Source organism: Papaver somniferum, chromosome 2 (genome assembly GCF_003573695.1).
Source record: "Papaver somniferum cultivar HN1 chromosome 2, ASM357369v1, whole genome shotgun sequence".
NCBI classification, from domain to species: Eukaryota; Viridiplantae; Streptophyta; class Magnoliopsida; order Ranunculales; family Papaveraceae; genus Papaver; species Papaver somniferum.
The window spans coordinates 195,774,351-195,791,824 of NC_039359.1; the positions used below are offsets into that span (position 1 = coordinate 195,774,351).

A 17,474-nucleotide genomic window follows, 5' to 3' on the forward strand; every position below is an offset into this window, starting at 1 on the left:
CTTGCCTCGTCAAGAAATAGCTATGCTCCGGATCCTTGGTAACGACGATGTGCCCATACATATTCCACGGTTTCTTGTACATAGCAGCATATCCAATGGGAATGCCAAATCCACCAAGAAACCTGTGATATGGGAGTATCTCACCAAATAGAGGATTAAAAGCAGTCCCTGCGTTGGGATACTCATGAACTATTATCCGGTTCTCAGTCGCTGGAACAGCGTCAGCAATCGTAGGAACAACTTCGGTTGGAGCAGCTTCTTCCATTCTCGATTCGGGTTCCACCATCTCACGCACAATTGGAGTTTCAGTCACCTCCACGGAATCAACAGCAAGTGTTACATGACCTTGAGGTACAGGGATGGAGGTCTCATTATCAACGGCTCCATGGTTGCTCAAGTCATCATTGTTGGATCCATTATTCCTAACTTCAGCATTTGGCACATAATGTGAAGATTACATGGGATTAGAATGACTCAAGCGTGGAAACCCAACACAACCATAAAATCCAGCATGTAAGTGAACTAACATCATCTAATTTCTTTGCTATGCATATAAAACATGAGCAAATAGTGTAGAAGCCATGAAACACATTTTTCAGACAAGCTCATCTGAAGAGATTCTACATTTCCCTATATTAAACGACGAACTGGGAGCAATTGGTAAGGAATTTAAGGTTGGGTCATATACCATTCTCTTCGTATGGATGTTTTATACAACATATCAAAATTTCATAGCAATCGGATGAACGATCTAACAGATGTGGCCAAAACATCGGACAACATACAACCTGGAAAAGTTCTGAAGGTCTCCTGGAAGTTCACTATTTAGCCTTTTTCAGGCCCTAAAAATGCTCAGAATTCAAAAAGCTTATTGCTAAAGCTTGGAAATTTCCTGGGCTTGAAGATACATACGCAGAATGAGAAAATACGACTTCGGACGAGGATTCTACAGCGTTTCTAGTAAAATATGAAGTCTGAAATTTTCTGGTGACGTATTTCGGCAAAGTTATCCATAAATTTACATGGATTCTCATTCATTCATTCAAAAATCAACAATTTCATACTTCTATGAAGAAATTACATGAGATATACTTACTAAGAGAGTCTCTAAATCATTTGAAGGCTCGGCAACACCGGGATCTCCATTGGCAACGCCGTTATCTGCATTCGGTTCGGGATTTCGGGAATTCTCCATATTCCCATGTCCCAAAGAAGAGCACGCTTCATCAACATGCTGCTTATCTACAATTATTTCTTCCTGGATTCATCAACAACAATTATTATTATTTCATTCAAGGAGATGCGCACAAAAAAGATACTTACATCGACTTCTTCATCAGTGCTGGATTCCTGAATTTTGCCCGGGAACAAGTTGAAGAACGTCAATCGATGGAGCAAAAGTCTGAAAAGAAATAACAAACCTTGGTCTCGTGATCCTAATTGCACGGTCAAATTCATGACACAAGGAGTGCTAACAACTCACCAAAGAAACGGCTGGGGGACTGCACGTCATTTGCTAACCTCTTGTAGTCCTTACTTCTGGGTTCTCCGCTCCCATAGACTTTCTTCCATTTCCGTGGAATATACATTGATCCTGGATTTCACTATACGATCATCCTGCGATAAAGCTAATAAAATAACCAGAAGTACAACTCGGTATGAAGGATCTCTCACCATCACTCAGAGGTCCCAGGAGTACCATTTCTTAAAGTTTCATCCGTAGAGATGTCATCCCTGGAAACGTCGTCTTTGAAAGTGTCATCATGGGAGTCCGTCATTCTTGCAAAGTGGTTGTGACAGATGCATAACATTCAGCGTATCATCCATATAAAGCGCAAGATTCAACAAAACAATGAATCATGGAATAGAGATGCTCACATCAGCATCTGCAAAAATGGTAATCCCCAACTCTTACCTATTTTACGATTTCACTAGACTTTAGTGATGACACGAAACTTCGAAAACTTGCTCACTCTTTCGAACCTGCGAAGACGAACAAAACTTATAATTCTAGAGTCAACACTGACTTTTCACAAAACTATGAATAGTTCACATAACCTTTCATGTGAACATTCGCTGATTTTCTACATGTGTGCATACACCATAAAATCACCAAACTCAAACATACATTATTTCATCACATATACAATTGTTTGCTTTCAGCAATTGCTCAAAAATCATAAACTAATTTTCATAAAACCGTGAGCAACCCACGTAAATTTTACTGTGTGAACATCCACTGATTTTCCAAAATTGGACAAACGTGCATTCTATACTTGTGAAAACTCAGACATTATTTAACCATGTATGATTCTCTACTTTCAACAGTTGTTCAAAATCAAAACATTGATTTTACAGAAAATATTTTTAACGTGAAACTCACGTAAATTTGAAAATATATATTTTGCTCCCTTGTGCGAGCATCCGTCTTTGAAACAAGAGCATATTTTCAAAAATAAAAATTTTCATAAAAGCTCATAGACACAATTTTATGTCATTAGACTCAGGTCTATTTTGTTTGTTTCTTAAACTAACGATCGAACGTCTGTTCCTAAAACAAGGATTTCCTTTTTTGGTTGAGCCCATAAATGCTAAACTGACCAAAACTGGACTTTCAACAGACCAAGTCAGCGATGCTTCATCTCTGTGCTCACGGAATCACACTCTATCATACCATCAGGGTCCTCACCCAAACATTTGCTCGTACATGACACCATTGGAGCAAATCGAGGATTCTGACTATACCTTTGTAGACTGAGTTCAACCACTGATCTCGTCGACTGAAAATCACCATTTAATGCTTACTGCGGAACATGACTGTTCCTTACTAAGCAGGGGACTTAATGTAGATGGTGGATTTTCAACAAAGGGTAAAAATCGTAAAATCATGAGGCATGTTTTTGACACGGCTTTAAGGCATGCAGCGCTTCATATTTTACGAATCCATGATGAATATGTTTTCGAAAAGCCTCCACCAACTGAGCGTTCGATCACTGGCATTTCGTCGTGACCTCTATGCAGAATAAAGTATTTGGGCGGTTCTCCGTAGATTGAGAGCTTAACGCCTTCAGGACGTCGGTGATACTCATTGTTCCTTGACTGCAGGAGACAGGCCCACCTCCACATAGAAGAATAGTTGGGCGGCGGACGCTTTCAGGACGTCGGTGACACTCACCGTTCACTGATTATGTGGAGAGACTGTGCATAGATTCAGACGGTTCTATGTAAATTGATAACACTAACGCCTTCAGGTCGTAAATAACATTGTGACTCCCTGACTATGCACCATTCAGAATAGATGTGACGCTTTAACTGGCTAACATCTTTTCTGCAATAGGTTAATTCTGTCGTGATATTCACTACTGAACTCCCATAATAATCTATTATTGCTCCTATTCCATGGTCGAATCCACGGCCTGATCCCATGGAATGGCAATAACAATTGCTCTGATTCCATGATAGAATCCACGGCTTGATCTCATAGAATGGCAATAAAACAACTGTACTATCTCATTACTCCGATTTCATGATCGAATCCACAGCTGATCTCATGAAATGGTGATAGATAATTTTAATTACTCTGATTCTATGGTCGAATATACAATCCCATAGGGTGGTAATGCTTGTTTTATTATTCTGAATTCGTAGTCGAATCCACAGCTGATCCTATGAATTAATAATAAACAACTATTCATTTTATTGCTCAGTTTCATGAATTATTTTCCACTTAAATTCATAAATTAGTAATAAGTACTCAACAACCGGGCATCTGGACCATTACTGAGTAAGCCCCACAAAATGGTGCGAGTGTACTCGACAATGATGCACGACTGAGCACCGGATCCACGAACGAGTGTCCAAAAATATGAAATAATGAGGAATCCTTCGCAAAACAGGAGAAAACAATAAATATTAATAAAATATAAGAGGCGCCCAAGGCCTGGCCCACCATCCGGCCGTGCCCTAGCCATGGTCGGTCCGTGCCTCTCCCATTATTTTTCTTATTTTTTGTTATTTCGTAAGCTCACGAAAATTCCTTGGTTTTAGCAACTTTCCTTGTTTTTGCAAAACCCGTGAATTCTCCATAACTTCGTGGATTCACGAAATAATATTATAAAATAAGGAGAGGTGTGTGGGACAGGGAAACCCAGCCGACCGGCCATTCCCGAGTCGTGGTCGGTCCCACACCGCACAATCCTTAGCTTTCATAATTATTATTCCCTAATCTCACGAAACTCCTCCGTTTCAACAAAAACTCATGGATTCTCCATAACTTCAAGGATTCTCCATAACTTCAAGGATTCATGAAAAATAATAAAATAAGGAAAAGTGTGTGGGACCGGACAGCCTAGCCGGCCGGCCATGCCTTATCCATGGTCGGTCCCACACCTTGTAATCCCTAATCTTACATAATTATTGTTTTCCTCAATTCATGAAACTCCTGGATTTGAGAAAAATTCATGATTTCTCCATATTTTCTCAAATATTGCTCAAATCACGAAAAACCAAAAGCCAACATAGTCATACGACTGGCTAGCCTCTCACGGTAATTTTAAATATTAAAACACTTTTATTTTAATATTTTCAAAATATTGATGAATTGAGCATACATGCTTATTCCAACAAAAATCGAGAATTCTCATCAAGATGAAACTCTTCTGAAAATTCACGATATTGTTCGAACGCGCATCATAAAATACTGAAACCCTCAGTATGGAAACACGGACACCACGACAACACGTGCACACCTTCATGACCGACCAGGGTGATTCCTAGGGCTTGCACAAGGCCGGTCCCACACGTTTTTACAATTCTGACCTAATTTGCTCAATTGCTCATACTGGGCCCGAACTCTCTCCAACCAACCGGGGGATTCTCCAAATGACCAACAACTGGTCCCATGACCACCAAGATCCGGTACCATTCTCTCTTGGTCGGTCCTCATCTCTCATACCTAGGTTTTATCACCTAATGCTGAATCCAGCAATATTTCAATAAATAATGAATCCTGCATTTAATCATCGTTTTTTCACCAACTCTCAAACTGAGAACCCTGGTGCGTGCTCACTCGAGCACTGGGAACCCAGGATGCTCATCATTCCATGTGGTTTGTCCCTCCTCACTCATGATCAATTTTCAGCAATTCACCAATTGATGAAGGATTGATAAAATTAGGGTTTCGAACAAACGCTCCACGAATCACCATTTTGAGCAAGTTCAAACACAAAATAATGTTGATTCAACAATCAACATCCAAATTAATAATATTCGGTAATTCAGCAATATTTTTGATTAATATTTTATTGGGTCACGGCACCAGTAAATAATTCGTCGAATTGAGCAATACTTGCTCAGTTTCTCGAATATTGATCCAACCATCAACGTTCAGTAATTCATCAGTAGTTTGTCGAATTGAGCAACACTTGCTCAATTGCACGTCAAATTATCAATATTCGGTATTTTGTTGAATTGAGCAACACTTGCTCAGTTGCACGCCAAAATTATCAAATTCGTCGAATTGAGCAATACTTGCTCAATTGCTCGACAAACTCTCAATATTCAGCAATTCGTCGAGTTGAGCAATACTTGCTCAGTCGCTCTAGTAAGTAATTCATTGACATCTCAGAGAACTACATGTTCAATCCATGAATCACTGAACATTCACCACTTATGCTCGATTCAACAAAACTAGACTCACAGTCTAAATCAGTCAACAACTGACTAACTAATACACGTCTTCCTTGCAGACTCCACGATTCATGAAATATCAATCACGTCACAAATGGGGGGATATCACTTAGGGTTTTGGTCTGGCTGTCTACGGCACGTGGATTCATCCACAACGAGAAATGTGTGTAAGTCTTGTAAAAGGTTGAAGGAGTTAGCAAAGTAGTGGGTGCACGATCAGTCAAGTCTCTGCACGACATGGAACTGACTTTACCACGATCTCCCACTTTCCCACTCTTTCACTCAAGAAACCGTCACACTTACAGGGATCAGTGGTACATCATTCTTGCAATAAAAATAAGTCTAAATCGAGGACATCAGGATACCATCAATCATCGATTATCATCATTATCCGTCAACAACTCGATATAAATTTATTCACAGAACTCAACTTCAGCAATCCAGCAATATTGCAGAAACCTTCAACACACCCACAATCCTTGATCATCACTGATCCCACAAAACTCTCAGTTTTCCTCCTACAGATCAACCCATCTCCCTGTTTGCGACCGAATTGACTCTGGAACGTCCATTGTCTTGGTTTAGGCCGGAGTCATACAGATTGATTTCCCGAATCTAAGCACCTCCTTTGCAGTGGTGCATCTGTGTGAGGTTCAACAATTCGCTCGGCTAAGGAGTCTCGATAGCACGCTCGACTTTCTACTTTCCTAGAAAACCAGCACACCGTTTTTCCCCATCTACACAGAGTATTCAAAGTAGTATGGACTTTGTGTTCAAGTTCAGTTTCGGGATCGTAGGAGATGGAAAAAATATATGCACATGGAATTGGATACATGGGAGACAGACACCACTTGTACCGGCAGAAGAGTCTCAACATGTATAACAGTTTATCCATGTGAGTGACCTGATTGACCAAGACACCAGAGCTTAAAAAGTAAATCTTGCACAGAGATTATTTGGGCAGGCGGATGCGACAAAAATTCTGCAGATGAGAATTCAGTATAACACAGAAGATAGATTAATCTGGACATTGACGCTTAAGTCGATGAGGATACAACTAAGTTTTAAAAGAATCTTTGGGCCATTCCTACTATGCCAAGGGTAAAGCATTTCTTATGGAAATGTATTATAGATATTGTGTCATCGAGTGAGAGAATGTCTAGAGCAATGGTTACCCAGGGGAGCAATGTAAGATGTGTAAGAATGGTATTGAAACAACAAGGCACGTATTGTGGGAGTGTTCTTTCTCTAGAGCAGTATGGACATCTAGACCAGGGGCTAGGAGAAGCATGTTGAACCCAGATACAAGCGTTCAAGACTGGATAAAAAGTTGCTTTAGTAATGATTTTTGCAAGCTTGAGGATGATTGGATTGTCAAGATGGAAAACACAATCTGGGAGATATGGAAGGAGCGTTGTAAATGCGTTTTTGAAGATGTCAACCAAATCCAGTTGGGATCATCAGATCAATTGAGTTATTAAACAACTCTACAGGGCAGAAAATGTTGCAAAAACATCAAGCTTGTGTTAATGCCACTGATAATGGGTCACCAGTTATCAAATGGATACCACCTTCTGCACCTTATTACTCAATATGTTGTGATGCGTCTTTTAAAACTGTTAATAATGTTAGTCATTCAAGATGGGGACTTATCTGTCGTGATTTTGCAGGACACTTCATCCGAGCTGAATGCGCCTATACCAATGGACTCTTGAATGTGGAGGAAGCTGAATGCAAAGGACTGATACAAGCTACGCAAGCTGCTGAAGATTTAGAGCTACAGATGGTGTTCTTTGAGATGGAAGCAAAGCTGGTCATCGATGTTGTTAATGGTGATCTCCAAGCAGTAACATGGCAGAATCAAGTTTTAATTTTAGAGATTAGATCGATTTTAGAAAGACGCCCATTATGGTTTTGCAAGTTTTTAAGTAGGAAATTAAATAAGCCAGCTGATAAAATGACTAGGCACGCGAGAAATCTTAGAGTATCTCATGTTTGGCATTCTTATCCTCCACTTTTCATTGCTTCTGCAATTCTGGAGGACGCTGAAAACTATGTTTACCGTTCTCATTAATATCATTACCTTGTTTTGCATCAAAAAAAAACGGGCATGAGTTATAACCCCAAAGGTGTCACTATTCATCCACAAAAAACCCATCAAAACAAAAGCAACACAAAAACCCCAAATAATATGAATATTTGGGTTTTTTATATCAATATCCACCACTACCATCACCAACCACCACCACTACCATCACCAACCACCACCACCATATCCAACCACCACCACCATGTCCACCATCAATATATACCAACACTATCATTACCAACCACTACGATCACCAACCACCACCACCATGTCCACCATCAACTACCACTACTAGCAACCAACACCACATCCACCAACAAATACTAGCACTATCATCACAAAAAGAAAGCACCACCACTAACCAACACCACTACTAACCGGAAACAATACCACCAAAATTTGATTTCGTCATAAACTTACTGTTTCATCATTAAAATCTTTGGTTTCATGATAAAAAAAAAGGCAAAAAAAGATGAAACCAATTTTGGTTTCATCATAGAATTTGAAGAAACCAAATTTTGTTTGGGATTTTTGTATCAATATTTAAAAATTTAGGATTTTTTTATCAATTTTATTTAATATGGAGTTTTAATGAATCCCAACATTCATTTGAATGAAGTTTTTGTACTCCAAATTTGATCATCTTGGTGTTTTTACTACTAGTTTTGAAAAATAAAAGTACAACAAAGAGAGACAAGCTAACACTAAAGGGAGAACACATCACACAGTGGATGGACACCCATCAGCGGATTAGTAGGGTTTTTCTGGTTAAGGTCCCATTCTCTACGTGGGTCGGTCAATGTAGCATTCGAAATTAGGATTGGAGAAAGATTTTAAGAAAATAGCAGTATATCCCCACACGATCCGTTGAAGAAACGCCAAGTACCTTGAAAAACTCCACATCCATTGATCAATGCGATGGTGAGCACATTCGGTTACCATCCTTTCGCTAAGGGGTGTGATTCGTGTAAAGGTCTAGAATCTTTGATATTACACTTTTGACCGTCATTCGGACTAAGGTAATGACAGTTGAAACTTGAAAGTACAGTCTTTGCTCGTGGGAGTGGGTCAAGATTTGTGAAAAAATCCTAATCAGGTTATCAAGGTTGTGATCTTCAACCGTGTTTTTGTGAATAGGTCTTTCTCCGAATGCGCAACGAAATTAAGGGCATTTTGCCTCCTGATCTTCATAGGCTACAGCAAAGTGCCTTTATTTTGGCAGATGAGACTTTCCATGTGATTCCACTACCACTACTTGTTGTCCGCCATTATTTCGGCAGATGAGGCTTTCCATGTGATTCCACTACCACTACTTGCTGTCCTGGTTACTGGTATAGCCTTGTCAGCACCTCTGACTGTTGGCTGATTTTTTGTAGCAAGCGATTGTATGGCTGACTAATTATTCACACAACTATTGGCATCTCACTGTTTATGATCCAAGGCTGCAACCAAATAAGTCTGTTACGGACTTGCCAACTTCTGAAGCAATACCCACTTGTAAAGTTATTTTCTTCTTTAGAAGCTCTAGAAGAACAGGAAAAGATATGCTAGGATACAGATCCAGATGTATTAGGGCAGAAACATTCAAGTAAGAATCCAGTACTACACACTTAGTGCTCCAGATGCTATGTATTCGCATAATGTTCATGTTAAAAATCATAAGATAAAGACTAGATATTTTCGTACCAATGTCGAAACGAAAAATATTGAAACTGTCCTTGTGAAAGGTGTAAGCAATATTTTCTTTTTCTAATTCTTGTTTCCAACTACATTGCATCAACAGAGGAGAAAGCCTTCTTTCTAAGAACACAAAAGTAACACAGACAAAAAGAAGAAGGGAATAAGTCTGAACAGCCACCGCCCATACCATTACCTTACAGAAGAGGTATTAGGGTTTCTTCGCCATAAGAATCAGCTTACTTCCCTTTTACTGCACAAATACTATTTTTACGGTATTAACTCTCAGTTCAGCCACATTCACAAGTACAAGCTGCTCAAGATTCTGCAAAACCAGCTAACCAAAATGTAGTGAATAAAACAGGAAATAGATATGTATACCAGATTCCAACAGTTTAGAGGGATGACTAACTTATTGGCAGCTAACATGCTTGACCAAAATATTGCAAAGATAGTCCTTAACAAGAACATCAAAGATAGACCTGAGCTTCCATATAGTATCATGACGTCAAGTTAATTATTATAGTACTGAAGGCCATAAATTGTTGTGATTTTGAACTTTACCCTGTAATACAACACTGATATGTCCATTATTTAATGTGCCACATTATATTTCCAGCTGATCAACAAACTTAGAGGAGGTCAAAGCTATGTAGTTGCAAGAAAGAAGAAAGACACATGGGTTCTTGATGAAGGAAAAAATGACATTCAATGAGCATCATACACTTACGTTGTTCTCTGAACTTTCTGGCCACCGTCCACCTCTGCTAGTCAAGAATCTGAAGGTGGTTGCTGTTGTTGTGGAGGCTGGGGCCACATGTAAGGATGGGCAGGTTGAGCATACATAGCTTGGTCAACAGGTTTACCCATGATCATCCCAGGAGTACCTACCTGTGGAGCATTCATATAGTAATATGGAAGTGCATCTGCTGGACCTCCAACAGGCATTGTCCCTCCTCTCGGAATTGAGCCAAGGACTTCATCTTTTAAATCCTCTCTCGGCACGATATCAACAAGGAAATCAAAGATGTCGGTCCTTGTAATTGCTGCTGCAATGTCATTTTTCTGAAGCGTCCTCCTCTTGTTCTCTTCAGTGTGGTTCCAAGAGCGAAGTGTTAACTCCAGAATGAACATTTCGCAGGCCCTGGCAAATATAACGGGAGCCTCTGCCGAGATCATCCTAACATCCTCATCTGCCTTCATGATCTTCTTTATCCTAGCCAATGGCAGGCTGTGATTCTTGAAATCAGTAGTCTGTTCAATTTCTTGAAACTGGTTTGCCCAAAAAGTTTGGAGTTGTTGCTGTAGTTGATGTTGCTGCTGGATGTGGATATGTTGATAAGCAAGTTGTTGATGTTGTGCGAGTTGAGAAGGAGAAGCAGCAAACCCTGTTGTTTGACCAGGGGATTGGGTGGATCTTCCTGAAGTGGGAATTGATCCCGACTGGGTAGTCCCAACCATTTGATTAGCCTGACATGGGTTTGCACCATATGGCATTTGCGCTACCCCCATGACGGGGGGGTGTCCATGCCCTTGTTGATCCATAAAACTAGGTCGAGACTAAATCTTTATGTTTCTGGAATCAATGACAATTGTAATAAGTACCCATCAGTAGACTTTCTTAGCTAATAAAACATGTCACATTTTCAATTTCATAAATACCAAAATCTGGAAACACACCAAATTTTGTTGACTGGTCACACTAATTACGGAGAATAAGATTCGAAGCTATCTTGTCTATTGTTGTTGTTGATCAGTCCCACTGCAAAGTGACTAAGCTTATGCAATCTTAACAGCCTCTTCACAGCCAAGTCGGGTCATAGACTCTCACCAATCTCTAGAACACTTTTCATAAGGGCTACCCCTGGCGCCTAGACCCATCAGAAAATCATTCATAGGTAACATTTCTGCTACTAGGGGGTTGCCAAGAGTATACAGGAAAAATTCAGCTAATCTCCGAATTCAAGTTTACTCAACTATGGAAATTGTGTCCACAGCAGGTCACAGCATATGATAAGGTGTCTGTGACCTCCAAAGCATTCAACCCTCATGATTGCGTAATTCATAGGGACAGATGAGTACAACCACATATTGCTGCTATACGAGGAATTCTAGTCAAAGAAAGGTGTCCCAAGACAACGCATAAGTAATGTTCTCTTAACAGATCTAGCCTCTGAAGATAGTGATGTGATCAATACTTATTGTCACAAATAGAGGCATATCTCTGTCAAGATCAACCAACCTCCTTAATTCCTTGATAATATATCCTATATCTACTCTCACATTCCCTTGTCTCACAGCCTAGGGTTCTCTAAACACACTGAGCTCGTACCAATCACTAACTTATTTTTCGGAAACCAACCGACTCTCCAGCTACCTCCTTACAGAAGACCATGGCATCATCAAAACACAAGACAAATATAACCACCTCAGTCATAATTTCTCCCTCTCTCTTCCAATTTCTCATTATACAGGACAAATCACAAGGGTGCATCTAATGTTAAGTTTTGCATGAGTTAACAACCAAAAAAATAAAATTACTCTAAAAAACACAGTTCTGAACAAAAATAAAGTAGCCAAAAACGAGCGTAATAAGATCTATACTGGCAACTATTCCATGAGTTATGACCAACCCCAAGAAGAAAACACCTTTCCGATGTAAAGAAAACCAAACTGAAAAACATCTTTATCGTTTACTACAGCAGATTGAAGATATCAAATGAGAAATTTTACTAATTATAATCCTATTTAAACTAGAGAGAAAATATAAATAAGTAATGAGATTACAAACTCGTACCTTTTACTCAAAACCTAAAAACCCTTCTTTGTTGCAGAGATAGAAGAGTGAGAGATCTTTATTACTTGTTTAGGGTTTTGAATCAAGGGAGAAAGAGAGAGCTGTAATGAATGTTATTATGACCCGAGAAAAAGTTATTTTTGGCGTTTGGTTTAGTTTGGTTTGGTTGAAGTGGAATGAACGAACTTGTAACTTTTCACTTACCATTATACCCCTGCCAGTTTCTTTTACTTTTTGCATTGGTGTTGTTTTTTTCTCTTATAAACTAGTATGGGCACACGTGCGATGCACATGTTTGAATTTTTATTCATCCAACAATACTAAACTTGAAAGCCATGAATTTTTTCTCCTAAAACAAAAATTTACTATTATTATTTGTACTCGTTACGTAGATAACTGAAAGAGTTTTTCAAATATATAAATTTTTTAAAAAATCCGGTATATATTTTGAAAGATATTAAGTTTTTAAAATCCGGTGTATAGACTAGATATCACTTCTTCTGTTTCTCAGGATGATAGATTTGTTCAAGAACAAATTAATGAATGTGGCCTCATCATGGATTTAGGTTATATTGGTAAAGATTTTACTTGGTCTAGTAACAATGTAGGTACTGGTATTAGAAAGTCTAGAATTGATATGGCTTTAGGGAATCAACGGTGGTGTAATGAATTCCCTAATGCTAAACTCTATCATCTTGTTCAAGCTGGCTCTGATCACTGACCCAGTATGCTAAATATTGAACATCATAATCAACACTTGTGGAAACCTTTTAAATTTTTTATAATGTGGATAAAGCATGTCGTTTTTAAAACACAACTTGAAACTGCTTGGAATTCAAACATTTTAGGTTCCCTTACCCACCAATTATCTGAAAGGCATAAGATAACTAAGAAAAGACTCTCCAATTGGAACAAGATAGAATTTGAGGATATTGACAGCAATATCAATACTCTACAAAACCAGTTACTTTCTATTCAGAATGAACCTATATCCAGTATACAAAATGACAAACTTATTGAGGTTAACAAAAAACTTGAATTCTGGTTTGAGATCAAGACTGCTTTTTATAAACAAAAATCTGGAGATATGTTTATCATTGATGTAGAAAACAATTCTAGATACTTTCATACTCTTGCTAATAGAAGAATGCATAGGGAAAATATTGATTGCTTGTATGATATGAATGGGTACTGGTATGATAAGAGAGATGATATGGATAATATTCTAATCCAACATTTTAGCTCTGTCAGTACTGCCAATTTTCAGCTTCTTCCTGATGATATCTTTGATATTATTCCAACAATTATCACTAATAATTTGTCTGAGAATTTTACTAGAATACCATCTGCTGAGGATATTCTTACTGTGGTTAAATCCATGGATTGTTGGAGCTCTCCAGGGCCTGATGGCTTTCAAGCTGGCTTTTATAAATCCAATTGGAGCATTGTTGGGGATACTGTTGTTCAAGCTGTTCAAAACTTCTTTGTCACTGGCAACATGCCTAGAGAGTTTAAAAAAACTTTTCTTACTTTGATTCCTAAAGTTTATATTGCTAAATATCCTGCCGATTTTAGACCTATAGGTTTGTGTAATACAATCTATAAAATTATCTCTAAGATTTTAGCAAATAGGATGAAACCTTTTCTTAAGAAAATTGTTTCCCCTTATCAGTCAGCTTTTATTCCTGGGAGAGCAATTCAGGACATCATAATCATAGCTCATGAAATGATCCACAACATGAAACACAAAGAAGGAGTTAGTGGCACTATGGCTCTGAAATTAGACCTGTCTAAGGCCTTTGATAGACTTGAATGGCCTTTTCTTTTAGGAATGTTGAGAAAAATAGGTTTCCCTGAGAAATTTTGTAAGTACATTGAACAATGTATTTCCACAACAAATATCTCTATCTCACTCAATGGTTCACCCACAGATGAGTACTGTCCTACCAGAGGTTTAAGACAAGGGGATCCTTTATCCCCTTATCTTTTTATTATTTCCATAGATTACTTATCTAGATTGCTTGTTAATGCTTCTTCTAACCGTATCATTGCTGGTGTTAAAGCTGCTAGGAATGCTCCTGCAATTACTCATCTTTTATTTGCAGATGATATTCTTATATTCACCAAAGCTGATATGCATAATGTTGCAGGTATTCTTGATACTCTCAATTTTTTTGGTAAGTTCTCTGGTCAAATGCTTAATCTGAATAAATCTAGTGTTTACTTCAGCCATAATATCAGCCCTACGGCCAAAATAGATCTTTGTAATGCTCTTGGTATGATTGAAATGAAGGATACTGACAAATAATTAGGTGTTACTTTGGTGATAGGCAGGGACAAATCTAAAGCTTTAAAACCCATTTTGCAGAATTTCAATTCTAGACTGATTCCTTGGAAAGGAAAAAGTATGAACTATGCTGCTAGATCAACTATGGTAAAGCATGTGCTCAATGCTCTACCTACTCATCAGATGGGAGTTTTTAGAATTCCTAAGAATATTGATTAATATTTTTTTTTGGGGTTGTAGTAAATAGGATTCGTTTCAGACTTGTGAAGGAAATGGAATTTTTAGATTTAATAAAAAAAAATATATATATACAAAAAATATTAACAATGGGCGAGAGATACTGGGACTAAGGATTTGGCCGAATTCACTACACAGGGTTCATTCATATATTCTTTGACAAATAAAACTCAATAAAATTAACATAGACTCTGATTTTGCCAAGATAGATTCTCAAAACATCGATTGTAAGTCCTAAGCATGATGTATCAAAACACCTAAGCTAAGCATACATCATCAAATTAAATAACAACCAATTAATTCAAATTATATTTCAATTTTAGATTAATGCAAAAGTCATAAAAAAGAATAAAATAAATTTACCCGTTTATGAAATTCACCCTCCTTCGCCGTCCCAGTGTTGGGTTTTAGCTCATCATGATAAAAACACGCTCAAAATATTTATTTATTGCTCAAATGGTGTTTACAATGAAGAGAAGAAGATAAAATGGTGTAAAACTGTAATCTGCGACGCACAAAAAGCTTCACAAAATGAACGATAAAAAACAAGTGCTGCTGCTGTTTAGGCTGCACTGCGACCCACGGCTGTGCGTCTTAGACACTGTTGATAAACCACTGTCCTTGCGAGTCTGTTCTTCGTGTTCTTCATCAGCAGCAACAGCAGAAACAGAGTTTCATCAACTCTTGATTTCTGCTTCTCTGGACCTTCTCTCGACCCCAAACTCTCGACACCCCCTCTAGGACTCCTAGGGAACCTATTTAAACCAAAAACACGCGTTGAATCTCCTCCATTAATCCCAAATAATCTTCTTTTACTCGGGATATTTTCTTTCCTTTTTCAAAGAAATACGGGATTTTCTTTCCTTTAATTCCTCTTCCGCGCTTCTGTTGATGTGGAACACACTTCAAACAAGTTTCTACAACATCCCAAACACGTACAAACACGGTGAATCCCGTGAACAACTCTTCCCTGCACGTATTCCCCTTTTTTCAGCTCGTGGATTGCCTAGCCAATTCAAGCCAATTATGGTCGAACCAAACACCCATACCATCTTTATTATGATATATCACATCTTTCCACAAAGTTTCAGCGATTGAATCACACAAAATCACGTCCAAATGTCTGATCAAACTTCTGCCAGTTGCATGCATCATTTTTCCCGCCTTTTTCTTATTTCAAATTTTGGAAGAAAGGGACCTCCCCTTTATCCATTCCTGGGGTCCCTTTAGCAATTGGGCCGGAAATAGTAATTTTTATGGGTGTTTTTAACAACTCCTCCGGGTGCTTTTAGCGTATGTCTTGGGTGCCTTTAACACTTTATCCTGGGGTGTAAAACACCACTTTTTAAGCCCATTTCTCCGCAAGGGCTTATTTCTCTAAAATTTCCTACAAAGACATAAAATAACACAATAAATACAAAATCGAGCACTAAAAATACATACAATTGAGACATATTAGACACATAAATGTGTCTATCAACACCCCCAAACTTATTATTTGTTAGTCCTCGAGCAAAACTAATATGGAAAATAAAATCCTAACTCACTAGGTGTCCCTAGTGACCGAGTTAATCTCGGGAGGGTTTACTAGAGCTGTACCCACAAAACCAATACTCCAGACCCTAGCAATCTACGCAGAACCTTGGAAGGAACTAAAGAATCTCCTTGGTTGGCATACAATCATTGACTATAGGAGGAAGTACCCTGATGCGAAATTCCAATTATTGTACACGAGTTTGCACTCAAGCATACTAAAATTCATATAAAGTGACAGAGCTCTACTCAGATAGTTGCACTATGAACATCATATTCGGAGTCAAACTAATCATATGGATAGAAAAAGGAGATGGAAATAGAAAAATGTAGATGGTTTTGATGTTAACCAAATGATCGATGTTTCACATATCTGTCTGAAGGCCACTGCCAGAATGAACCTATCCTAATGGACTGAGATACCGGTCTGACTAATATCAACACAACTGGCACATACAAGGGAACCAATGGTCAATAACTTAAATCTAGATCAACAAACTAGCAAATACAAGGGAACCAGCAGTTGACTACACAGAACAATAACCATTTTTTTTTATTAACTTAACGGCATGAATAAATCTTTTTGATCCAAGCGCATGCTTCTTGTCAGCAGATTACACGATAGTTCCCACGGGTCCTGCATTCCACGTTTGCTTAGGCGACGGAAACAGGGAGAACACACGCATATTGCTATCCAAGTGTTAATACTTATTCCGATTGGTCTAACTGGTCCGGTATTTTTTTTTTTTTTTTTGTAACTCAGTCACTCTAATTCACCTTAGCAGTGGTAACAACTTGAATCGTGTGCCCCACCTAATCACTTAGAGAAACATAGTTTAAAAAGAAAAAATAAAATGAAAAAAAAGAAATGAAAAGGACTCAACGAGATATGGTGCAACTATCATGTTATTTCTAACACCTGAGCTCTGTGCTTTTATGAATAGACTCTATAGATGTTTCCATCTAATCAGATTGGTTCCTCAACTCCTACAACCAAGATGCTTCCATCTACTTAGATTAGTTAGTGCCATCCTGAATACGCATAAATCTCTAGGCTCTGGAGCGTATTTATTTATTGCAACTAAAAGATTTTCCCATACCCCCAGACTTAAATCTAACATTGTCCTCAATGTTCTAAAGATGAAACTAAAAGCATGAACAAGGAG

The 17,474-nt window shown here is 38.3% G+C and overlaps 1 protein-coding gene across 1 annotated transcript; it reads right to left on the reverse strand.

The window, feature by feature from the left end:
* Window positions 1–9,363: 9,363 nt before the first annotated feature.
* On the reverse strand, window positions 9,364–12,408 carry LOC113350127 (nuclear transcription factor Y subunit C-9-like). The gene is made up of 3 exons (XM_026594208.1): window positions 12,252–12,408; window positions 10,185–11,030; window positions 9,364–9,779 (listed from the first exon to the last, which is right to left on the reverse strand). Exon 2 carries the CDS (start codon window positions 10,997–10,999, stop codon window positions 10,226–10,228), a length of 774 nt encoding a protein of 257 aa, XP_026449993.1. The 5' UTR covers window positions 11,000–11,030; window positions 12,252–12,408; the 3' UTR covers window positions 9,364–9,779; window positions 10,185–10,225.
* Between the last annotated feature and the right edge of the window lie 5,066 nt (window positions 12,409–17,474).

Excerpts from the sequence above, each read along its gene's own strand:
- LOC113350127 (XM_026594208.1), bottom strand. The coding sequence starts at position 10,999 with ATGGATCAACAAGGGCATGGACACCCCCCCGTCATGGGGGTAGCGCAA.